General features: G+C 39.8%; 1 protein-coding gene across 7 annotated transcripts in view; it reads right to left on the bottom strand.

The window, feature by feature from the left end:
• Positions 1 to 212: 212 nt before the first annotated feature.
• The window catches only part of MAST4 (microtubule associated serine/threonine kinase family member 4), a 419,070-nt gene continuing 401,710 nt past the window's right edge, over positions 213 to 17,572 (bottom strand). For all 7 annotated transcript variants that reach the window (XM_039543759.1, XM_039543760.1, XM_039543761.1 and 4 more), the window contains 8 exons: positions 17,371 to 17,498; positions 17,004 to 17,233; positions 15,439 to 15,639; positions 13,909 to 14,138; positions 12,268 to 12,390; positions 9,979 to 10,115; positions 7,659 to 7,840; positions 213 to 6,587 (listed from right to left, as the gene is read on the bottom strand). In XM_039543759.1, the coding sequence (XP_039399693.1) occupies positions 2,698 to 6,587; positions 7,659 to 7,840; positions 9,979 to 10,115; positions 12,268 to 12,390; positions 13,909 to 14,138; positions 15,439 to 15,639; positions 17,004 to 17,233; positions 17,371 to 17,498 (5,121 nt within the window). In that variant the 3' untranslated portion in view covers positions 213 to 2,697. The remainder of the gene's footprint in view (positions 6,588 to 7,658; positions 7,841 to 9,978; positions 10,116 to 12,267; positions 12,391 to 13,908; positions 14,139 to 15,438; positions 15,640 to 17,003; positions 17,234 to 17,370; positions 17,499 to 17,572) is intronic.

Raw genomic sequence — 17,572 nt, 5'->3', positions numbered from 1 at the left:
CCAGTTTGAGAACCCCTGCATTAGACCTTGCTGCCCCACGCAAAATACTTGGCTAGCCTGTTCCCAAATGTAATTAAACTGGCTTGGTAATAAGAAAAAAAAAAAACCAGAAACGAGCATTAGCCATCGAATCACATGTAAACGCAGCGTAGTACAAAGCTGTATTTAGTAATGGGTGAAAAAGGGATTAAAGAAACCTAATGACTATCTTTTCATGCTCAATTTTTATTTCAGTTGTATGCAACTGCATAAGTATAAATATTTTTGTTCAGTATACAACAATTATGACATCCATAGGGAGTTTCTTAAAGAAAATAAGACTGCAAACACTTTATTGCACAGACCCTAACAAACAGGTGTTGTAAGCTGATAAATCTACAGCAGGAAGTCTACGAAGGAGCACGTCATAATCAACAATCATACAAAGATAGAACATCTAGTACACAGGTAAAAGGATCTCTAACAGCTCACTGGTAAGGTAAACACCAACAAACAGGTACTACATGAACACAAGCTTAAGCACTGTTACGCTTCCAAATGCAAAAAAGAAACAAAAAGACCCCAAACAAACACAAAAAAAAACTCCCCTCCCCCCAACAAACAAAACACAAACGAAAAACCAACAACCCTTATTTGGCAGAAGTGATAATGCACTATACAAAATATACATAAAAGATACATTTGTAAACAAATAGCTAGATGTGTTTTAAAGGAAACGAGGACAGTTTAAAAATGCAAAAGACTGTAAACTAGGAAATACCTCCCAGCCAGAAATGTCATGATATCTAAGTGCATTAGTGTTTGATTAGAACAACCGCCAAAGCACAGCTATATACTGTAAATGCTGAGACCATTTTCTCTTCAAAACTTTTCAAAGCTATTTTCTCCAATTGTCGTATTGTGTGAGCGCATAGAACAAGAAATGAATGTAATAGCGCAATGTGAAAAATTAGGAGGACTTGTTGGCAATTTTATCTTTTAATCACAGACTCATTGAAATGAATCTAAACCCAACTAAGCAGTGGGGGGGAAAAATTAGCATACTACTAGGTGCCTTACAAATCTCCAAGCCAAAATTACACTGTGCTTTGAAGAAAAATTGTATAGCTCTAGAAACAAAGAAATTCCAGAGAAAACTGAAAGTAGATTGGCTCTTATATGGATATTTATAACACAAATAAGCAAAAATACCATCTATTGATACCAATAATTTAAAAATACTCATCTGTATGGATATTTCTGTAGTGCTCCTGTACGTTTCAAACTTTACCTTTTGTCCTTCAAAACAAACCAAATACCTCCACACTAAAACGATCAGACAAATTCAACATGTTCCACAGTATACAAAATTTAAATAAGGCTTAGCAAAAGTAATAAAGACAGTCACATTCTAGCACCAAATAGCTCCAACAGGTCCTTTTGTTACAAAAATGCTGCTTTTTTAAATTACAGTATTTACTTTTTTTTTCTTTTCTTTTCTTTTTTTTACATACAAATAAAGAGATCATGTTATGAAATGCCAGGAGCTACTCAATGCATTTAGAAATGAATGTGAAACCCAGGGATTACTTGCTAAAAACAGCAAGTTTGCTCTACAACATAAGGCCCCAGCTATGTATTAAAATGTATCAGATGTCCTGATCTTTTGTGAAGATATGATACTGAAATCACTTTTTTCCTTTTTACCGGACTTGTCACATAAAAGAGAAAAAAGCTGAACTGGATGAAGCTAGTTACTTAAACCTACATACCATGATAACTGATATTCTTTACATTCATTAAAAAACAGGGATGGGAATAGTACTGCAAGTCATTTACTTCTACTTGTGCCTCACCTCTATAAAGGCCTGAATTTAAAAGAGCTACAAGGGAACCAAGACAGGATTGCAGCAGAAACTAAGCACATGTGCTTGCAGTCTCAGCCTTGTCTGAAGTGAAGATCCCAGGTAGCCTCCCTAAAGACAAGATGAGAACATCTGTTTCACCAGATAATGCTACTCAACTGGGTGTAGTGTTAATGGAGGCGTTTCCCGTCACTGTAACTATGCCTATTCTAAATAAAAGGCAGGCTGTGCACTGGGGAGGTTCGGTTAGGTCTTACATTCGATCTGGTGAAGCGGTTAGCCAGACACAGTACTATCAAAATCTACGGTTAGTTAAAATATACATAAAAACTTACAATAAGCCACCATATTTTTCTATTGTTTTTAACACTATATAGAATTTTTAACAAGTAAAAATGTGGCTTATTTTCTTTCCCTTTAAATCAGACTATATGTGTATTGTTTATCCTAGGTCTGAGTTTCAGTAATTCTGCTTCATATTTGATTATGGCATATAAGTGGCAAAGCAACTATCATAAAAAAAAGGTAATAGTAAACAATGCAATCAGCAGCAACGTATATATGCTACATTCAAAACCAAACACGTCATGAGATATTTACAGGGAAAATCTTTTTCTCAACAACTCTCAACTGTAAAGGTAATTTTATACAAATACTCTCTGGTAACAGTTTTACCGGTTACATTTGGGAAGGCATTTTGAAAAAGGTCCTCTCTTTCTACACACTGCCCCCTGCTGGAGTGGCATGAAAGCTTTGCCGTGTAAAGATACCACACAGTGCTGGTTTCAGAAGGTAGTCAAGACACATCAACAAATTTTCAGCTAAAGTCTAAGTCATATCTGCCAAGTTAATGCTATTGAGAGGACTTTTTATGAGGACTGCTCCGTGAAGCATCCTTTCCTCGCCTCTGCCGCACTGAGTCTTTATCAGATGAAAGTGCATTAGGACGGTCAGGGGTGGTTACTGACCTGGGTAAATCTTTACCTACATTCTGTTTTTTTGCAGCAGGAGGCTGAGCTTGAATGGGATCTTTTCCCTTTACATCCACAGTGTTGTTAGCAGAAAGAGGCTTTTCTTGATTTCCAGGTTTACTCCCAAGGTTTGAAGCAGGATGAAGGGCTTCTACTGGGACAGCAGAGCTATGCAAGGTCAACAGTGAAATGCTCTTAGTGATTTCTCTTGTAGCATCCCCTGTAGAAGAGGTGGCTTGCTTTTTCAGTTCCTTGCAGCTGGTGACAGGAAGCTCTGGTGAACCTGTTTTAACCTTGGCTGAAGACACATCATTGTTTGCTGAAGACAAACGAGATGCTTCTTGCCTAGATTCAAGGAAGTTGGGTGGACAATTCAGCTGCTTTGATGGAGTTACAGCTGAATGACATGAACTCTGCACAGTGGCAGTTGATAAAAGCTTTGCTGTAATCTGCTTATTCGCATCTGTTAACTGTTTTTGACTAACCTGTCCCTTCCCTTTTGAATATGGAGAACCTTTGCTAACTATGGGTGCCTCTTCTGCTACTTTCCCCCAGTCACAGTTAAGGAAAAGGCTGGGCTCCAATTTCCCACTGTCATTCTGAACATAAAGTGCTTCAGTGCATTTTTGTCCTTCAGGTCTTTTGTCTGCAGTGATGGCCTGATTACTTGGGCCCTTGTCTGCCAGTTTGTTCAATAAGAGACAGTCTTTCACAGTGGAAAACTTTGGAGGCATGTTTTGCTTTTCACTTACATAGAGTTGCTTTTGATCAGCAGCCTCACTGAAGCCTGCTGTTTCCTGACTTAGAAAATGCTTGGAGTTTTCTGGGCCTGCTGGTGCCTGGCCATTACAAGAGGATTTAGGTTTGGTTTCAGGAGTGCTGCTATTGATTTGGATTGAAGGTGCTGACCCATGTTCCAGACCCAGAGGCTTTTCTACCTGAACGTGCTCATTGTTTAGTTTTCTCTGAGAAACTGGAACAAAAGAATGAGAATCCTGCACACTTTTATTGGCATGTTTCCCATCTTTCCGAGAGCCAGCAGAGGGCTGAATAACTGTTTCTTTTTCTTTTATGTTTGCTGTGCACTGCTTTTGTGCAAATGTGAATTTGTCAGAGTGCTTAGATTTAGAGGAACAAGTTTCATTTATTTGCCTGGATTTATTATTACTGCTTTCCATGTAGGCTGAACCAGCTTTGACTTGCTCTTGAACACCTAAATGCACATGAGCATCTATTACAGAGTTTCTGTTTACAGTCTCTCTCACAGAAGGGGAACCCGAAGGGCTAAATTGCTGCCTGGTAATCAGGTTGGGTAGCTCTCTCTCTGTAGTATGAAGCTGTATATTGCTAGACTGTTTCTGATCTTTCTTTCTCAAATCTTTGGAGTTGTCCTTCTGTGCAGAGGAACACACAAGTGATTTCTCACTTTTAGTATTAGACTCTACTGATTGTTGTACAGGCCTTTTGGGAAAAGACATTTCACTCTTTGAGTCCATCACCTCCTGCTTGTTCATGTCCCTCTCTACAGAAGACCCAGCAGGGGTAATGTCATCTTTGGCAAATTGTTTTGGTAGATCTTTGCCATCTTTAGACTCCACCTTAGAGCCAGCTGTCTGCACTCTCGTTGTTCTATGTGTTTGAAGGGGAATGCCAAAGTCAGCAGAGATTCTCTGAATGGTTTTGGAGTTGCTTGTTTTAAAAGCATCTGGGATAGATTTCTTCACAGATGAATCTCTGATCCCCTCGGCCTTTGCAGGGAAAGATTCGTAATTTCTTTGTGTCTCTGGATACTTGACAGGCAACTCCTTTTGGGTTTGCCTCTCTTTTCCTGCAGTTTTTTCTGGGGTACCTTGGGCTGTGGAAGGTGTGGCAGATGCCGGGGCAGTGTGGAGACACTGATTATGGACAGTGTGTAATTTTGCCTCAGTCACATGGTCCTTCTGTTTTGAATGGGAATCCTCTCTCTTTTGATCAACTTCCCTGACAGAAATGTTGCATGTAGCACCTGGGCTGGAAATCTTTTTTCCTGTTTCTAGTTCTGCGGTCACGGGGGTTGCTGGTGCATTTTGAAAACTCTTGCTTGACTGTGAAAATTGGGGCTCTAGTAGATTAGATTTACTAGACTTTGAATGGGGTGACACCACCTCTTTTTGACAGGATGTCTCCTCCTTTACACCATTGCACTGAGATGCCGGAGGCATGGAAGAGCCTACCTCGTTGCTGGTGTTTTGACTTTCTGGTAGCAGGCATGAAGGCAGTTCTGTCTTTGAAGCCTGTGGCCCAGACAGTAAGGCAATGTCTAAAGTGCCTTCAATTGGTTTCAAACAAGAAACCGATCTCCCTTCTAGTTTATACTCCGATGGACTTTTTCTGACAGGAGACTCAGTAGAAATCAGGGCTGATTTTTCCAAACCAGTTTCCACTCGGCCATTCAAGGCTTTGAGAGGAACAAAAGAAACTGAGCTAATCTGAGCAGCATGTGCACTACTGATAAATGCTCTGCTATCAGCAACTGTAGCGGAATCCTGCTGTATATTGATGGGTCTGACTGTATTAAGTTGAAGGCATTCATGAACATTTGATGTCAGTTTGGGCTTTAACACTGGACAGAGACTGTCATCTTTTTCTTCAAAGGACATTTTCTTTCTGAGATAATCAATATTTGCAAGCTTACCATCTAGTCTTTCAAATTTGACAAATTCTTTTGTTGGTGCATTTTTATCAGTGTTTTCTCCCTTTCCATTTAGCAGCCTGTCAGATGAGTGAGGTAGCACATCTTGCAATGTACATGGAGGGGAAATTCTTTTGAAGTCATAAGAGAGATGACTGAGCTCATTAAGAGAAGGCCCATGACATGGCATGTGTGCATCTAAAGGAACACAGTCATTTGGTCTCATGTTTGCATTCTTGTGAAGGGTGTCTTTGAGTATGCCACCTACTGACGGAGTCTCCAGAGCAGTAATTTTAGTTTCAAAGTGATTTGATCTTTCCAAAGCCTTCTGAAATGATTTTTTGTCTCTTTCTTCCAGTCTTGAGTTAGCAGGATTTTCTGATTCACCACTAGGCTCATGTATAGTGCTTGCTTTTTGCAGACAATCTTGTTTCTCAGCAAGATCTTGCTTTTTCATAACTATCTTGACCTTTAATTTATCTCGATCCAGCTCATCAACAGACTCTTGCCTACCCAACTTTCTGCAGACAGGGCGTTTTAGGCAGCCTTGCTCTGCAGGCCTGACTCGGGTGAGTGATGGCACATCACACACGTTCTCCTCCAGGCTCTGAAGAGTTCCTTCTCTTTGGGACAATTCTCTATTCACCTCTTCTTGAGTCACTTCCAGGCTGTGTTTGCGTGAACATAAGTGTTTCTTGTCACAACCATAAGAAGGTGCAAGTTTCTCTTCAGACTGGACCCTCTTTAGCAGTGGAGACCTGGGGGGCTCAGCACTCTTTGGCCTCACTATGTGTCTTACAATAGTTGGAGGGGAGTGCATCTTGCTAGGGAATGCCTGAGCGATTTTTGAATTTCCAATTGAAAGCCCCAGTAAAGGTGATGGAGATCGTTGAGGGGACGGTGGCTGGGGTGTCGGAGAAGGTGTTCGTGCCAAGGGGGAGAGAGGAATGCTGCCAGCTGACTTGCGTCTTCCTGACCGGTATCTTTGTCCGCCAAGCTTTGGACCCAACCCGTGAAGAGTGCTGGGTCTTATGTGACCTGAGCCAGCTGGAGAATTGGGTGCACTTGAGCTAGGGGAGCTGCTCTGGGAGGAATTGGTACCTAAAAAATAAAAAAATAAAAAACTAGGAAAGTTCTTCAGCTCTTGTCTCTAAATAACTAATGCAGATACAGCACACACAAAAAATGTACCGATAAGCATTTGTTCTACCTGCCAAAGCATTCCATGGTTTGGTAGGCTGCAAGTTACTGGACTGTAAAATAACATCACTCTTATAAACATGGTTTTCCCATACATTTAAATTAGCAATTATTTTCCCACAGGATTTAGAAGCTAATATTTTCTGCCATTTCAAAGAAAAGTTCCAAGCTTTCAGATGGTTTACACCTTCAGCAATGGATAGTAAACAACAACAACATTCATTTTTATAGCTGCTAAAATCATGAGAACACTAAAATGGGGCTGGAGCAAGTGAAACAATCTAGAAATCAGAATGATGTGACGTGTAAAGTTTACTGTATCGCTACGCCCACTCAGCTTTCCAATGGTAATCCACATTTATTACACCCCACACACTGGTCCTATGATCTAGCAATGCTTTTTCCAATGTGATTTTCATTCCTTTACTAGTAATATTCTCTCAACTAGTTTTAATTTGTCCATAGGTAGTTTCTATAGATGATTTATTCATTCATTAAGTTTTATTTTCTATTAATTTTAGATTTTAAAAACCAAACAATAATAAAATATTGGAGACAAACCTAGCACACAGTTTCCTTTTAAATGCTTCTATGCCATACTAAAAAATCTTTGATTTAGTATCATGGTTTTTCTTAATCCAAATGAAATCAAACTATCCAAAGTGTCTTGGATTTCACATAAGTGACTGTTCTCATTGGAAATCAGTACAGACTAAGTATCAGAGAGGTAGCCATGTTAGTCTGGATCTGTAAAAGCAGCACAGAGTCCTGTGGCACCTTATAGACTAACAGACGTTTTGGAGCATGAGCTTTCGTGGGTGAATACCCACTTCGTCGGATGTGGGTATTCACCCACGAAAGCTCACGCTCCAAAACGTCTGTTAGTCTATAAGGTGCCACAGGACTCTGTGCTGCTTTTACAGACTAAGCTTCATGAAGATGGCACATATTTCCATCTCCCTAACAACTCACCGGATGGGAAATCAGGAGTGGAGCGGTAGCTTGGGGTAGGAGACCTGGGAGACAAGCTGTGAGTTGGGGAGCCAGGCAAGCTCTCTCCTGATGAAAGGGATCGGTTCAGGCAGGAGAAACTTCGGCTCGTGTGAAGAAGGGGAGAGGGCTGCTTGGCTAACTTTTTGAAGAGAGACCTCCTCCTAGCATGAGAATGGGAGAGAATTCATCAGGAGAGACGCTGCACAAATCATCATCCCAGCAGGAGCTCTTAATGCTGGCTTTTAATAACATCCCTGTTACCTCCCCAAAAGTGAACTGTACAAAATTGTAGAACTGCTAAGGCTTTACAAAACAGGATGAATTGCAGACAGATGGGATAAAAACGTGACCACAATCTATCATCTCTAAAAATTACTCACTACACTTTCAGAAAAAGTTTGAGTTACATATAAATGAGTGTAAAATCTGATACTTTATTCCTTTGTTTCCTCAGTTTAAGACCATATCAAAATGTATGGAATTTAGTGCGTGTGTGTGTGGGGCCCACAAGGGTCCCTTCCAGCTCCTCTTCAGATCTTTACACTGTCTTCCTGTGTCCCCCACCTGGCTGATGCCCAAAGGGGTTCTTGGAGCAAATAAAAGTCCTGTCCCCTCTTTCCTCTCTTATGGGAGAAGGAAGTCCATGGAAAAATAAAGGGAGGTGAGAGTGACCTGGAACTCAGGCAGGATGAAGCCACTTTCAATAGTGTTCTCTCAACCACTGTGCCATTGTCTGGGGTCTCACCCCCATGGGGTAGCTCTCTGTTCTAAACCATTGACGGTGGGTCTCCTTGGAAATACCCAAGTAGTCCAAAATGGCGGCCTTTACTTGTTTGTAGTCTATTGCCCTCTCCAAGTCCAGATTACAAAAGGCTGCCTGGGCCAGACCCATCAAGTATGGGGTGAGGATCAGAGCCCATTGTTCTGGGGGGCCACTGGGCTGCTAGCACCACCCTCTAGAATGTAACTAGGAAGGCTTCAAGGTCATCGTCCGGCTCCATCTTGGTTAGCTTCACTGGTTCTGGCAGTGGAACACCCTTGCATGGCCTGCTGGGACTCCCTGGGGGCATAGAGATGGCACCATCTGCTGCATCATCTCCTTTTAATACTGCTGTTGCTGGGCCAACAGTTTCCTCAGCAGCTGCTGGTGTGTGGTCTGAATTTTCTGCTGGATGTCCCACTGCTGCACCAACTGCTGTTGGAATTGCTGTTGCTGGGCAGCTTGCTGCATCTCTAACCACTTTATACCATTGCTCCAGTTCCATCTTGCATGGAACAGCTGAGCGCTATCTCCTCTAAGGCTTTTTAAAAACCCCTTGTATCAGGTGTGGTTATGACTGCATTCTCCACCATTTGTGTGGGGCAGGAATCCCAGACCCCTCTTCAGGTCCTTATACTGTCTTCTTCTCCCTTCTACCCCTCACCCCATCCCGGCAGACGCCCAAAGGAGTTCTTGGAGCAAACAAAAAAAAAAGTCCTCTCCCCTCTTTTCTCCCTTATGGGTGAGGGCAGTCCATGGGAATATAAAGGTAGATAAGGGTGACCTGGAACTCAGGCAGTCCTCCTGGATCAGCTCTTTGGGCTTACTCCAAATGAGGTCTCCTTCCAGCACCTCCTCATGGGCACATTGCTCTGAGGCTGGGTCTTGCAGCTTTGGGAGAGGTGAGGCTTGTTGCTGTCTACCTCTCGGCAAGCCTGTCTCTGCTATCAGAGGCAGGGCGGCCCTCTTCCTGTTGACCACCCCTTTCTGTGGCAGATTTTCCCTTTGACGCTCTACACCTACCCACCCACTCCCCAGGTAGAAGAGGCCTTGCAGAAGCATCTCATTGGTACTGAACAGGCCCAGAGGAGTTTGCTAGTCTCCTCTCTGCTAGTATGAGGGCATGTCCCTTCACAGCCAGCAATATGTTTGGAGGGTTAAAAGATACACAACAAGACAACCTTAGTCTCCAAGATGTTATTTAAAACAAAGATGCACTGGAAGACCCAAAAGAAGCAGCAACCACAATTATTCACGCTCTCATTTCTATTTCTGGTTTTGTGCCTTGCAGCATCAGTGCATCTTCAGGAGGGATTTAAATAAAGATAGAGCGGGGGGGATCCTGGCACAATAGGATGGGGAGGATGTTTCATGAGCATGGGATACCATGGATGAAGGTAAAAAGATGGGTGTGGGAGGTGGAAGAGAAAGTAATGGTGTAACAGGATGTTTTTTAGATGTGGTTATACATACATAACCACATGCCTACACACATATGCAAAAGCAATATATTTATCATAAAACAAAACTACCACTCACCTTTCTAGGCTCTCTTTCTTTTTGGTTTTCTTACTGCGTCTAACCATTCGGCTCCTGTAGCTATTCCTCCTGGCCGGGCCTGTTTTGATTGAAGTGTTCTCGAAGGGGGTTGTAGTAATTGACACTTTGTTTCCACTCTGCCAAAATGATTAGAATGTTTTGGAGTGAGTAATACAGAACCACTTTCCTGTCAATTGGAAGTTCCATTACACTGCAAATGCAGCAAAACACAACTCCAACTTGGGAGTAGGAGCTGACAACATATGCAAGCACTCTATATACTTCTGAATCAATCATGTTGTAGGGACTAGTCACCAGGAACCAAAATACACACAAATTGGCAGGTTACCGTATTTATCACTTACACATTCAAATCAGGTGCCTGCTATTAAACATTAGCACAGACAATTCTCAGTCAAGTTTTTGTGAAGGTGGTCACATTGTGAGGGACTCAAACTTTGTAAGTTTCCTTCATGCCCAGACCCATAATTTTGAGGCATAGTGTAGATTTTTAATTATTTTAATTAGTTAGAAGGATACCATGGGTTGGCCAAAATTGCAAATTGTGAAGGAATTTAATTAAAATTTTGTAGATTCCCCTCCCACACCCATTTTCCCACTACAAGAATGCAGCTGTCATTATATCTTGAATGAATTACTTCAGTGAACACTCTCTTTCTCTCAAGAAACTAGTCATTGCAACTGTGAAGCTGAGCTGGAGAACCCACCTCCATGCCAGCCCCAAACAAGTAGCAGCAAAGACATTTATACATGTTTGTTGTTTACACAAGTGATGATTTACTTATTTTAAGCTAAGAGCTTCTCAGAATTGTTTAACTGAAATGCCATGACTGAAAAATAAATAAATACCTATAGTTCTATGTTAGTAACAAAACCACTGGAGAAGAATAGTATAGCATCAGGATAAAGTTTTCCTTTGTAACAAGACTGTGATGATAAATTAAATCAATTAATTCCAGGTCTGTTTTTTGGATGAATTGCATCATCGCATGCTGAATTTACTCATGAATATTGTAGATACTATCAGCTAATCATTTTTATTTTCCTTTCTGTAATTTCTTATTAGCTTTAAAAATGCTACTTTGGCTAATAAAAACTCAAATTTACATTAATTCTTTAGACAAGGAACACAAGAACAGTGAGAAACCTATTATAGGCAACTGGCTGCCTAAAATTATTTAACCGGGGGGGTTTTTATACCATATCCTTCTCACATAATTTATTAATTTGAGAGTTCCTCTGGTTTCAGAGAGGAGAAAAAAATTAATTTCTGAGCAAAACATATATTTTTGACCTTTTTTATTATCTCTATATTCTGTTATGAAAGTGTTACTTCCTAATCCACTTTTATGACTGACTATTCATTTCGACAGGTGAAGTTGTTCATACAACACCATGAAATTGTTAATAATGTAGGATGCAAATGTACTGCTGTCTAAAATAATGCTGACCTACTTTTAGTCTGTGCTGCAAACACTGTAGAAGAACTGCAATATAATGAGCTACAGTGAAGCAATGTGTAAGAGAATACTGAACTCTGAAAAAATGAACCATGCTGTAAAGCCTCTAAGGAAAAACAAATATAAAATGATCTAATAAGGCAGGTCCTGGAATACGTTACAGAACCCCAATAGAGCTGTGTACAGGTACACGGGTCTATCCACATGGATCCATCTGCAGGGTCAGGGCCTTAAAAGCTCAGTTCCGTGGCTACTTTTGAGACCCCTGGAATTTGAGTCTTAATAGTCCCCACTTTTCTTTCTTAATCTTAAAGAACAGAAGTTTTTTATTTCTTTTCTTTTGGGATTTTCTCTACTGATTCCATTTTAAAACAGGCACACGCTAAACAAAGTTATCACCTATAGCCTGAAATGGACAAAATAACCCCTGCTATGGATCAAAAGAAAGTGTAATTAATTACATTAAGGGAACTATGCTTTCCTATGTCTCCACTAAATGTTATCTTCACTTTTTGAAGGAGACTGGGATGCTTAATGTGGACACGTCAGTATCCTAAATGTACTCCTAGCTACCTGCTACATTAGTGGCAATGTCAAGCACTAGCACAGAAATGAAAGGCTTGGTTGTGCTTATGGATTCCGTGGCTTCTTTCCAGATCTGTCCAGCTATCAGTTTAGGATCTGTCCAAGCACTAAATACATTTTCTGATAATAACTAAACTTTGAAGGAAAGGGATACATAAACCAGACAGGTAGGGTGTAAAATATGAACTAAGATACAATGCTGTTCTATAAAATAGTACTGTACCTTTAACAACAGCTCTATGACTTCAGTGTGAACAAGACCATGAACTGGCTCTCCATTGATATGTGTGATCAGATCCCCAGCCTTTAGGCCTGCTTGATAAGCTGGGCTTCCTTCTTCGACATTCTGGAGGTTAGGGAAAAAGAAAAGAGTTCATTGAACAAAGCAGGCTCATGGTAATCTGTTTTAATGAACTAATTATCAGCACACAAACGTTTGACTTTCAAACAGTAAACTACATTGAAATGGACTTATGGCTTATTGCGATATCAGAAAAAGGAATTCAGACAGTCCATTCCATCTTTAAGTATTCATTTGTGTCCAAATTTTACAGCTCACGTTGGTGCAAAACCAACTGAAATCTTTCCACTGACTTCAATGGGCTTTGGCTCAGGCCCATTATTCCTGGCATGAGATGAAAAAAAGTGAGTGATTTGCTCACCAAAGCTGAGAATGCAGATGTGAAACCAGATTTTGAACACCTCAGTTTACAGATGCGCAAATCTAAGATATCTGGTTGAAACCATAATAAAGATAGTGATTATTTGCATATTCAGATCCGGACTCTAGTTTCTGTACATGCCTCCTTCCTCCACTCAAAAGAATTCAGGAAAGTTCATATCTGGGATTTTGGTATGGACAGTGCAACATCAAAGCACTGAATCCAAATGGTCAGATTTAGGAACTTTGTGCAGTGGATGATGCTGCATTAGTACTGTGGCTATTTTCAAAGTTAAATATTGCAGTAATTTAAAATAAAGCATCAGAACACAAGTGTCAGCCAAATTAAAAACTGCCTGCAAAATTTCATTAAAAAATATTTTAGTTCATTTATTTTTTTACAATAAAGAAATAAAGAAATCCATTTCCAAGAAAATGAATGACTGGCAATGAATAAAGAGCAACCAATAACCCATCCTTTGGCCTAGTTCAGTCGTGACCAGAAAAGAATATATAACCCCAGAATAATTATTTATTAAATCTGTTTCATCTTTTTTCCTATCCATAAGATGTCCCATGAACAGGTAATAAAATCCACAGATTAATTCATTCTTCAAAATTATTTGCAGATTTCTACAGTAAATATTCTTCTTTAAATTATTCTAATTGTGACTATTATCATCAACTACACAACTTGTGCTTTGACAGACACACATATATAAATTAATTATATATGTAATTAACTTATGTAACTAATACATCTTAAGCAACATACACAAATAAATTGCCAACACAGCATGAATTTTGAATTGTATACTGAATTGTCATAAACATAATTCATTTAGCAATTCACAGACTGTTGATTCAGTATAGAACTCATCCAGCCAGAGAACAAAATCAATATCATGTGGCTTACGAAACTAACCAACACAGCACCAATTGCAAAATTTATCAGTAAATATATTATTTGAAATTCATTTGAATATTCAACCATACTAATTAAATGGTGGCCCTTTGCACAAGGACAAATGTCACCCTAAGAAAATAATTTGCCAGATTGCCACTCTTTAAATAATGACTGCATACAAGTGGACGCCCTATCTGTGAGATATAATCTGATGCAGTTTGAAAAGGCTCAGAACTGCAAATATATCAGCTTCAAACTTATGTTGTGAGAAATGTTGAGGAAAATTTTATTCTTACCCAAACAATATGGTGCACGGTGTAGATATCACTGTCACCCACATAGACCCTGATTGCTCGGATGGTGAAGCCATACTTTTTTCCTGAACTGTGAATTAATATAGGTTGATGAGGGGCTGCAGAAGCAATTGAGGAATCGCGACTAGGGGAGGAATCTCTGGAGGATGAAAGGTCTGAAGAAAGGGAATGTGGGGACATAGGACTTCCCAGAGGAGAAACACCAAACACATCTGGAACAGATGAACTTCCTGTTAGAGCACATTCTGATTGTACACAAACACACACAGATCAAAACAATGACCAGTTTAACCTTAGTAAGCTGGATAAAGATTTATAGCATAAAAAGCAACTTATTTAATGATGCCTGAATTGTTGAGAACAGAAAACTTCACTTTCACGATCAACATTAAAAGGACACTGGGAAGATACTGTATTTTCAAAATATTTATAAACTCTATATTTTATTTAGTCTTTATAACTCATCAGAAGCTTGAAATGACAATCTACTCTTGGAACAGATTTTTTCTTCCACCACAGGCACTGTTTTGTTACTCACCAGCTCCTCTAATTCTCAAGGTGTAAACTGTTTTGTTTTTCCAAACAAAGTCTTTGATCAACTTTTCCATTTAAAGAAAAAACAGTCTCCAATCTATTTCCCAACAAACACACACAGAAGGAATGCCGTGAACTTTTCTAGTAAATATATCACACAGATTTGTAGGCCCCAAAATAATGGAACTATCCATTAGTAAAAAAGACAGTTTTACTGCAGTTGGATTTTGGGTAACTCTTCTGAAAATCCCAATTTAAATTTTGTAATGAATTCTGTAATCGAAACCATTAATTTCAGTTAATACTTAAAAGGATAACTTGACATTGTCACAGCAAACCACTATTACTTTTGTCCTGCTAGCTTAATTAAGGCAACATATTTATGTTTGCCAGTATAGCAATGATGTTTAGGGGGTGCAACTTTTTGACAACAGTTCTATGCTGACAAAAGCCCTAGTGTAGATGCAGTTATACTGGGCTAAAAGTGCTTTTACCAGCATAGATTATTTCGCTCGTGAACTTGTACAAGCTTGAGAAACCACCCTTTTGCCAGTATAAGCTGCATCCAAACCAGGAGGATTGTGTTTTATAGCTACATTGACAAAAATTTGAAGTACATTATGCCTAAACTCTGCTTACAGTGTTATTTCATAGAGCCATATCCAATTTAAAATAAAAGAAAAGCTTGGTTTAATGCTTTTGAGTAATAACAAATCAACCTGCACCATCTTTGAACTATTAAACCCTTTTTATGACAGGGGTTACAGCATGTCCAACGTACAACTACTGCGCAACTGGATTCAAAGCACTGAGGGCTAACTGGGTGTGTAAATTACCCGGCCGTCTGCCTCTCATCCTGCTGTAACATGGGAAACAAAGACAAGTCCAGTTTGGACTCAAGAAATCTTGTATTTAGGTCATGTTCCACATAGATTATGCACAACTCACAAAATTTCATACTAATAGATTTATTTCTACCTCCTGGAATCATGAGGGACAGGGCACTGGCAGACAGGGACTTTGTGACTTTTCCAGATATTTTCTTTTTCTCTGTGCTTTCTAATCGCTGATGAGCCATATGAGAAGCAAGTTCACTGGATGGCTTTGAGGAATTATCTGTACTGTCCACACTCTCGTTTCTTCCGTTTATCTGATCTAAGTGCTCTGAAAAACTGCCAACTGTACAAAGAAGAAGGGATAAACACATTGAGGGAAACTGGGGGTCAGGAGGAGGAAAACAATACAATCGCAAGGTGGGAATATGTATTTTAGTCCACAAGTTCACACAATATTAGGGGTAAAATAAAAACGACTGCAAAGAATTACAGGTTTTACAAAGGTTAACAAGGTAAGGTGAAGTAATAGTAGCTGACATGGTTTTACATCATTGACATAATTAAAATGTAAATAAAATCTTCAGCATGTTGGTAGCACAGACAGGCGACACACACCTTCTAGGACTTAACTGTGCACTTATTCTGTATGTAGAACTCCCACTAAGGTCTATGGGAGATTTGAGTGTGGGTTTACTGCAGCATCCAGCCCTATCAGCTCTTCTAACAATAAAAGAAAACACCTCTTGTGAAAGCATTGAAGTACCAAGGAGGATTCCCTTTCTAAGTTTTGGGTGTTTGGGGCGGGGTGGGGGGTGATTGCTGTGCCCAGTACCACAAACATAAGTATGGGGAGTATGATAATTGGTAATTTAAGACTCAGAAGCGCAATGATGTACTTTCTTATTTATAATAAAATGATACCATCTCAGACAATACTGATTGTGGAGGGAGGAGAACACCACTTAAAATAATAAAAATGGAGAAAAACCTTACACCAGCTGATCTACCTGTAAAGGACCTGTTGAAATGTACAGTGATGGATGCAGGAGAGTTCTGTGACCTTACAGGACGGGCACACAGAAAAGCTCAGACATTTTATTTAAGCAGATAGCAATAAGAACCCATCAATTTCACAGATCAAAGAACATCCCTGCTGCTGGCACTTTGTAGAGCAAATAAAAACATATTCTCTAATTTAACTGACATTTGCATATCTTTAAGTTACCAAAAAACCCAAGCAAACAGCTTGAATTATGCCTAGTACTGGTCTGTATATTGCCACACACACACACTTTTAACTTCTATGATCTAGAACTCCTGAACCTGCATTGCAAGGGAAAGGAGCTGGTAAAGGAAAGTTCATACAAAGTAAGAAAACCTGAGCAGAACAGAGCTGAAGCAGCTAAAGAGAAATATATGGAGGAAAAACGGATTTTCAGCAGTTAAGTGGTCATAGTAATTTGTGAATTTGTTGTGGATAGTTTAACTGCATGTAGAAGGAGGACACCAGATTGGAGAGACTCAAGCAGTGAGCTAAGGGAGAGGCGGAAAAGTCTCAGCAGCAGGAATATACAGTACACTCAAGGATTTTGGTGACAAATAGAAGGAGGGAGATAAGTTAGTTAAAGTAGTTAAAGGGGTAGATGGGTGGGAGGGGATCTACTAGCCTTCTCTGTCCCCTGCAGTATAATAAGTTAAGATCCTTACCTGATAGTGTTGAGCTGCTGATGGTACTTGCTGGAGTGGTGACCTCAGGCTCATCTTGAGCAGCCTCCTCATTTAAAGCAGCCTTTTCTTGCTCCTCCCGGGATCCTCCTGAGCAGGTGATTTCATCTTGATCCCCCTCAGATGATACGGCTAATTTTGGAAGCAAACCTGAACTGTGCCGCAGCCTGGTACTTTCAGTATCAGAGGAGTTGGATGTAGATAGCTGTTGCCTGAATTTAAAACAGCATTTACACAAATCGTGTTTAATGATACTTTTTAAGTGAAGGCCAATCATAGTGGCTACAAAGCAAACACTAATGGTTGTTAACCTGAATTTGAACTCTCTTTGACAGTTGTTTCTACTTACAGTTCAGAATATTCTGAACTCCAGCTTAAAGATTCCACAGATGGCAATGTCACATTTTTTGTTTTGTCTCCTGTATCTTCCTTTTCTTCACCTTGATTCCGAGTTATTCGATCTATGCTACTAAAAACCTATTACAGAAAAAAAATTGTATCATTAACACACATTTGATACAAAGAGATTTTCAGGAAAACACACCTAATGC

Source organism: Mauremys reevesii, linkage group 6 (genome assembly GCF_016161935.1).
Source record: "Mauremys reevesii isolate NIE-2019 linkage group 6, ASM1616193v1, whole genome shotgun sequence".
Classification (NCBI taxonomy): domain Eukaryota; kingdom Metazoa; phylum Chordata; order Testudines; family Geoemydidae; genus Mauremys; species Mauremys reevesii.
Note: the sequence above shows the minus strand (reverse complement) of the source record. Positions and strands in the feature narration are given on the sequence as shown.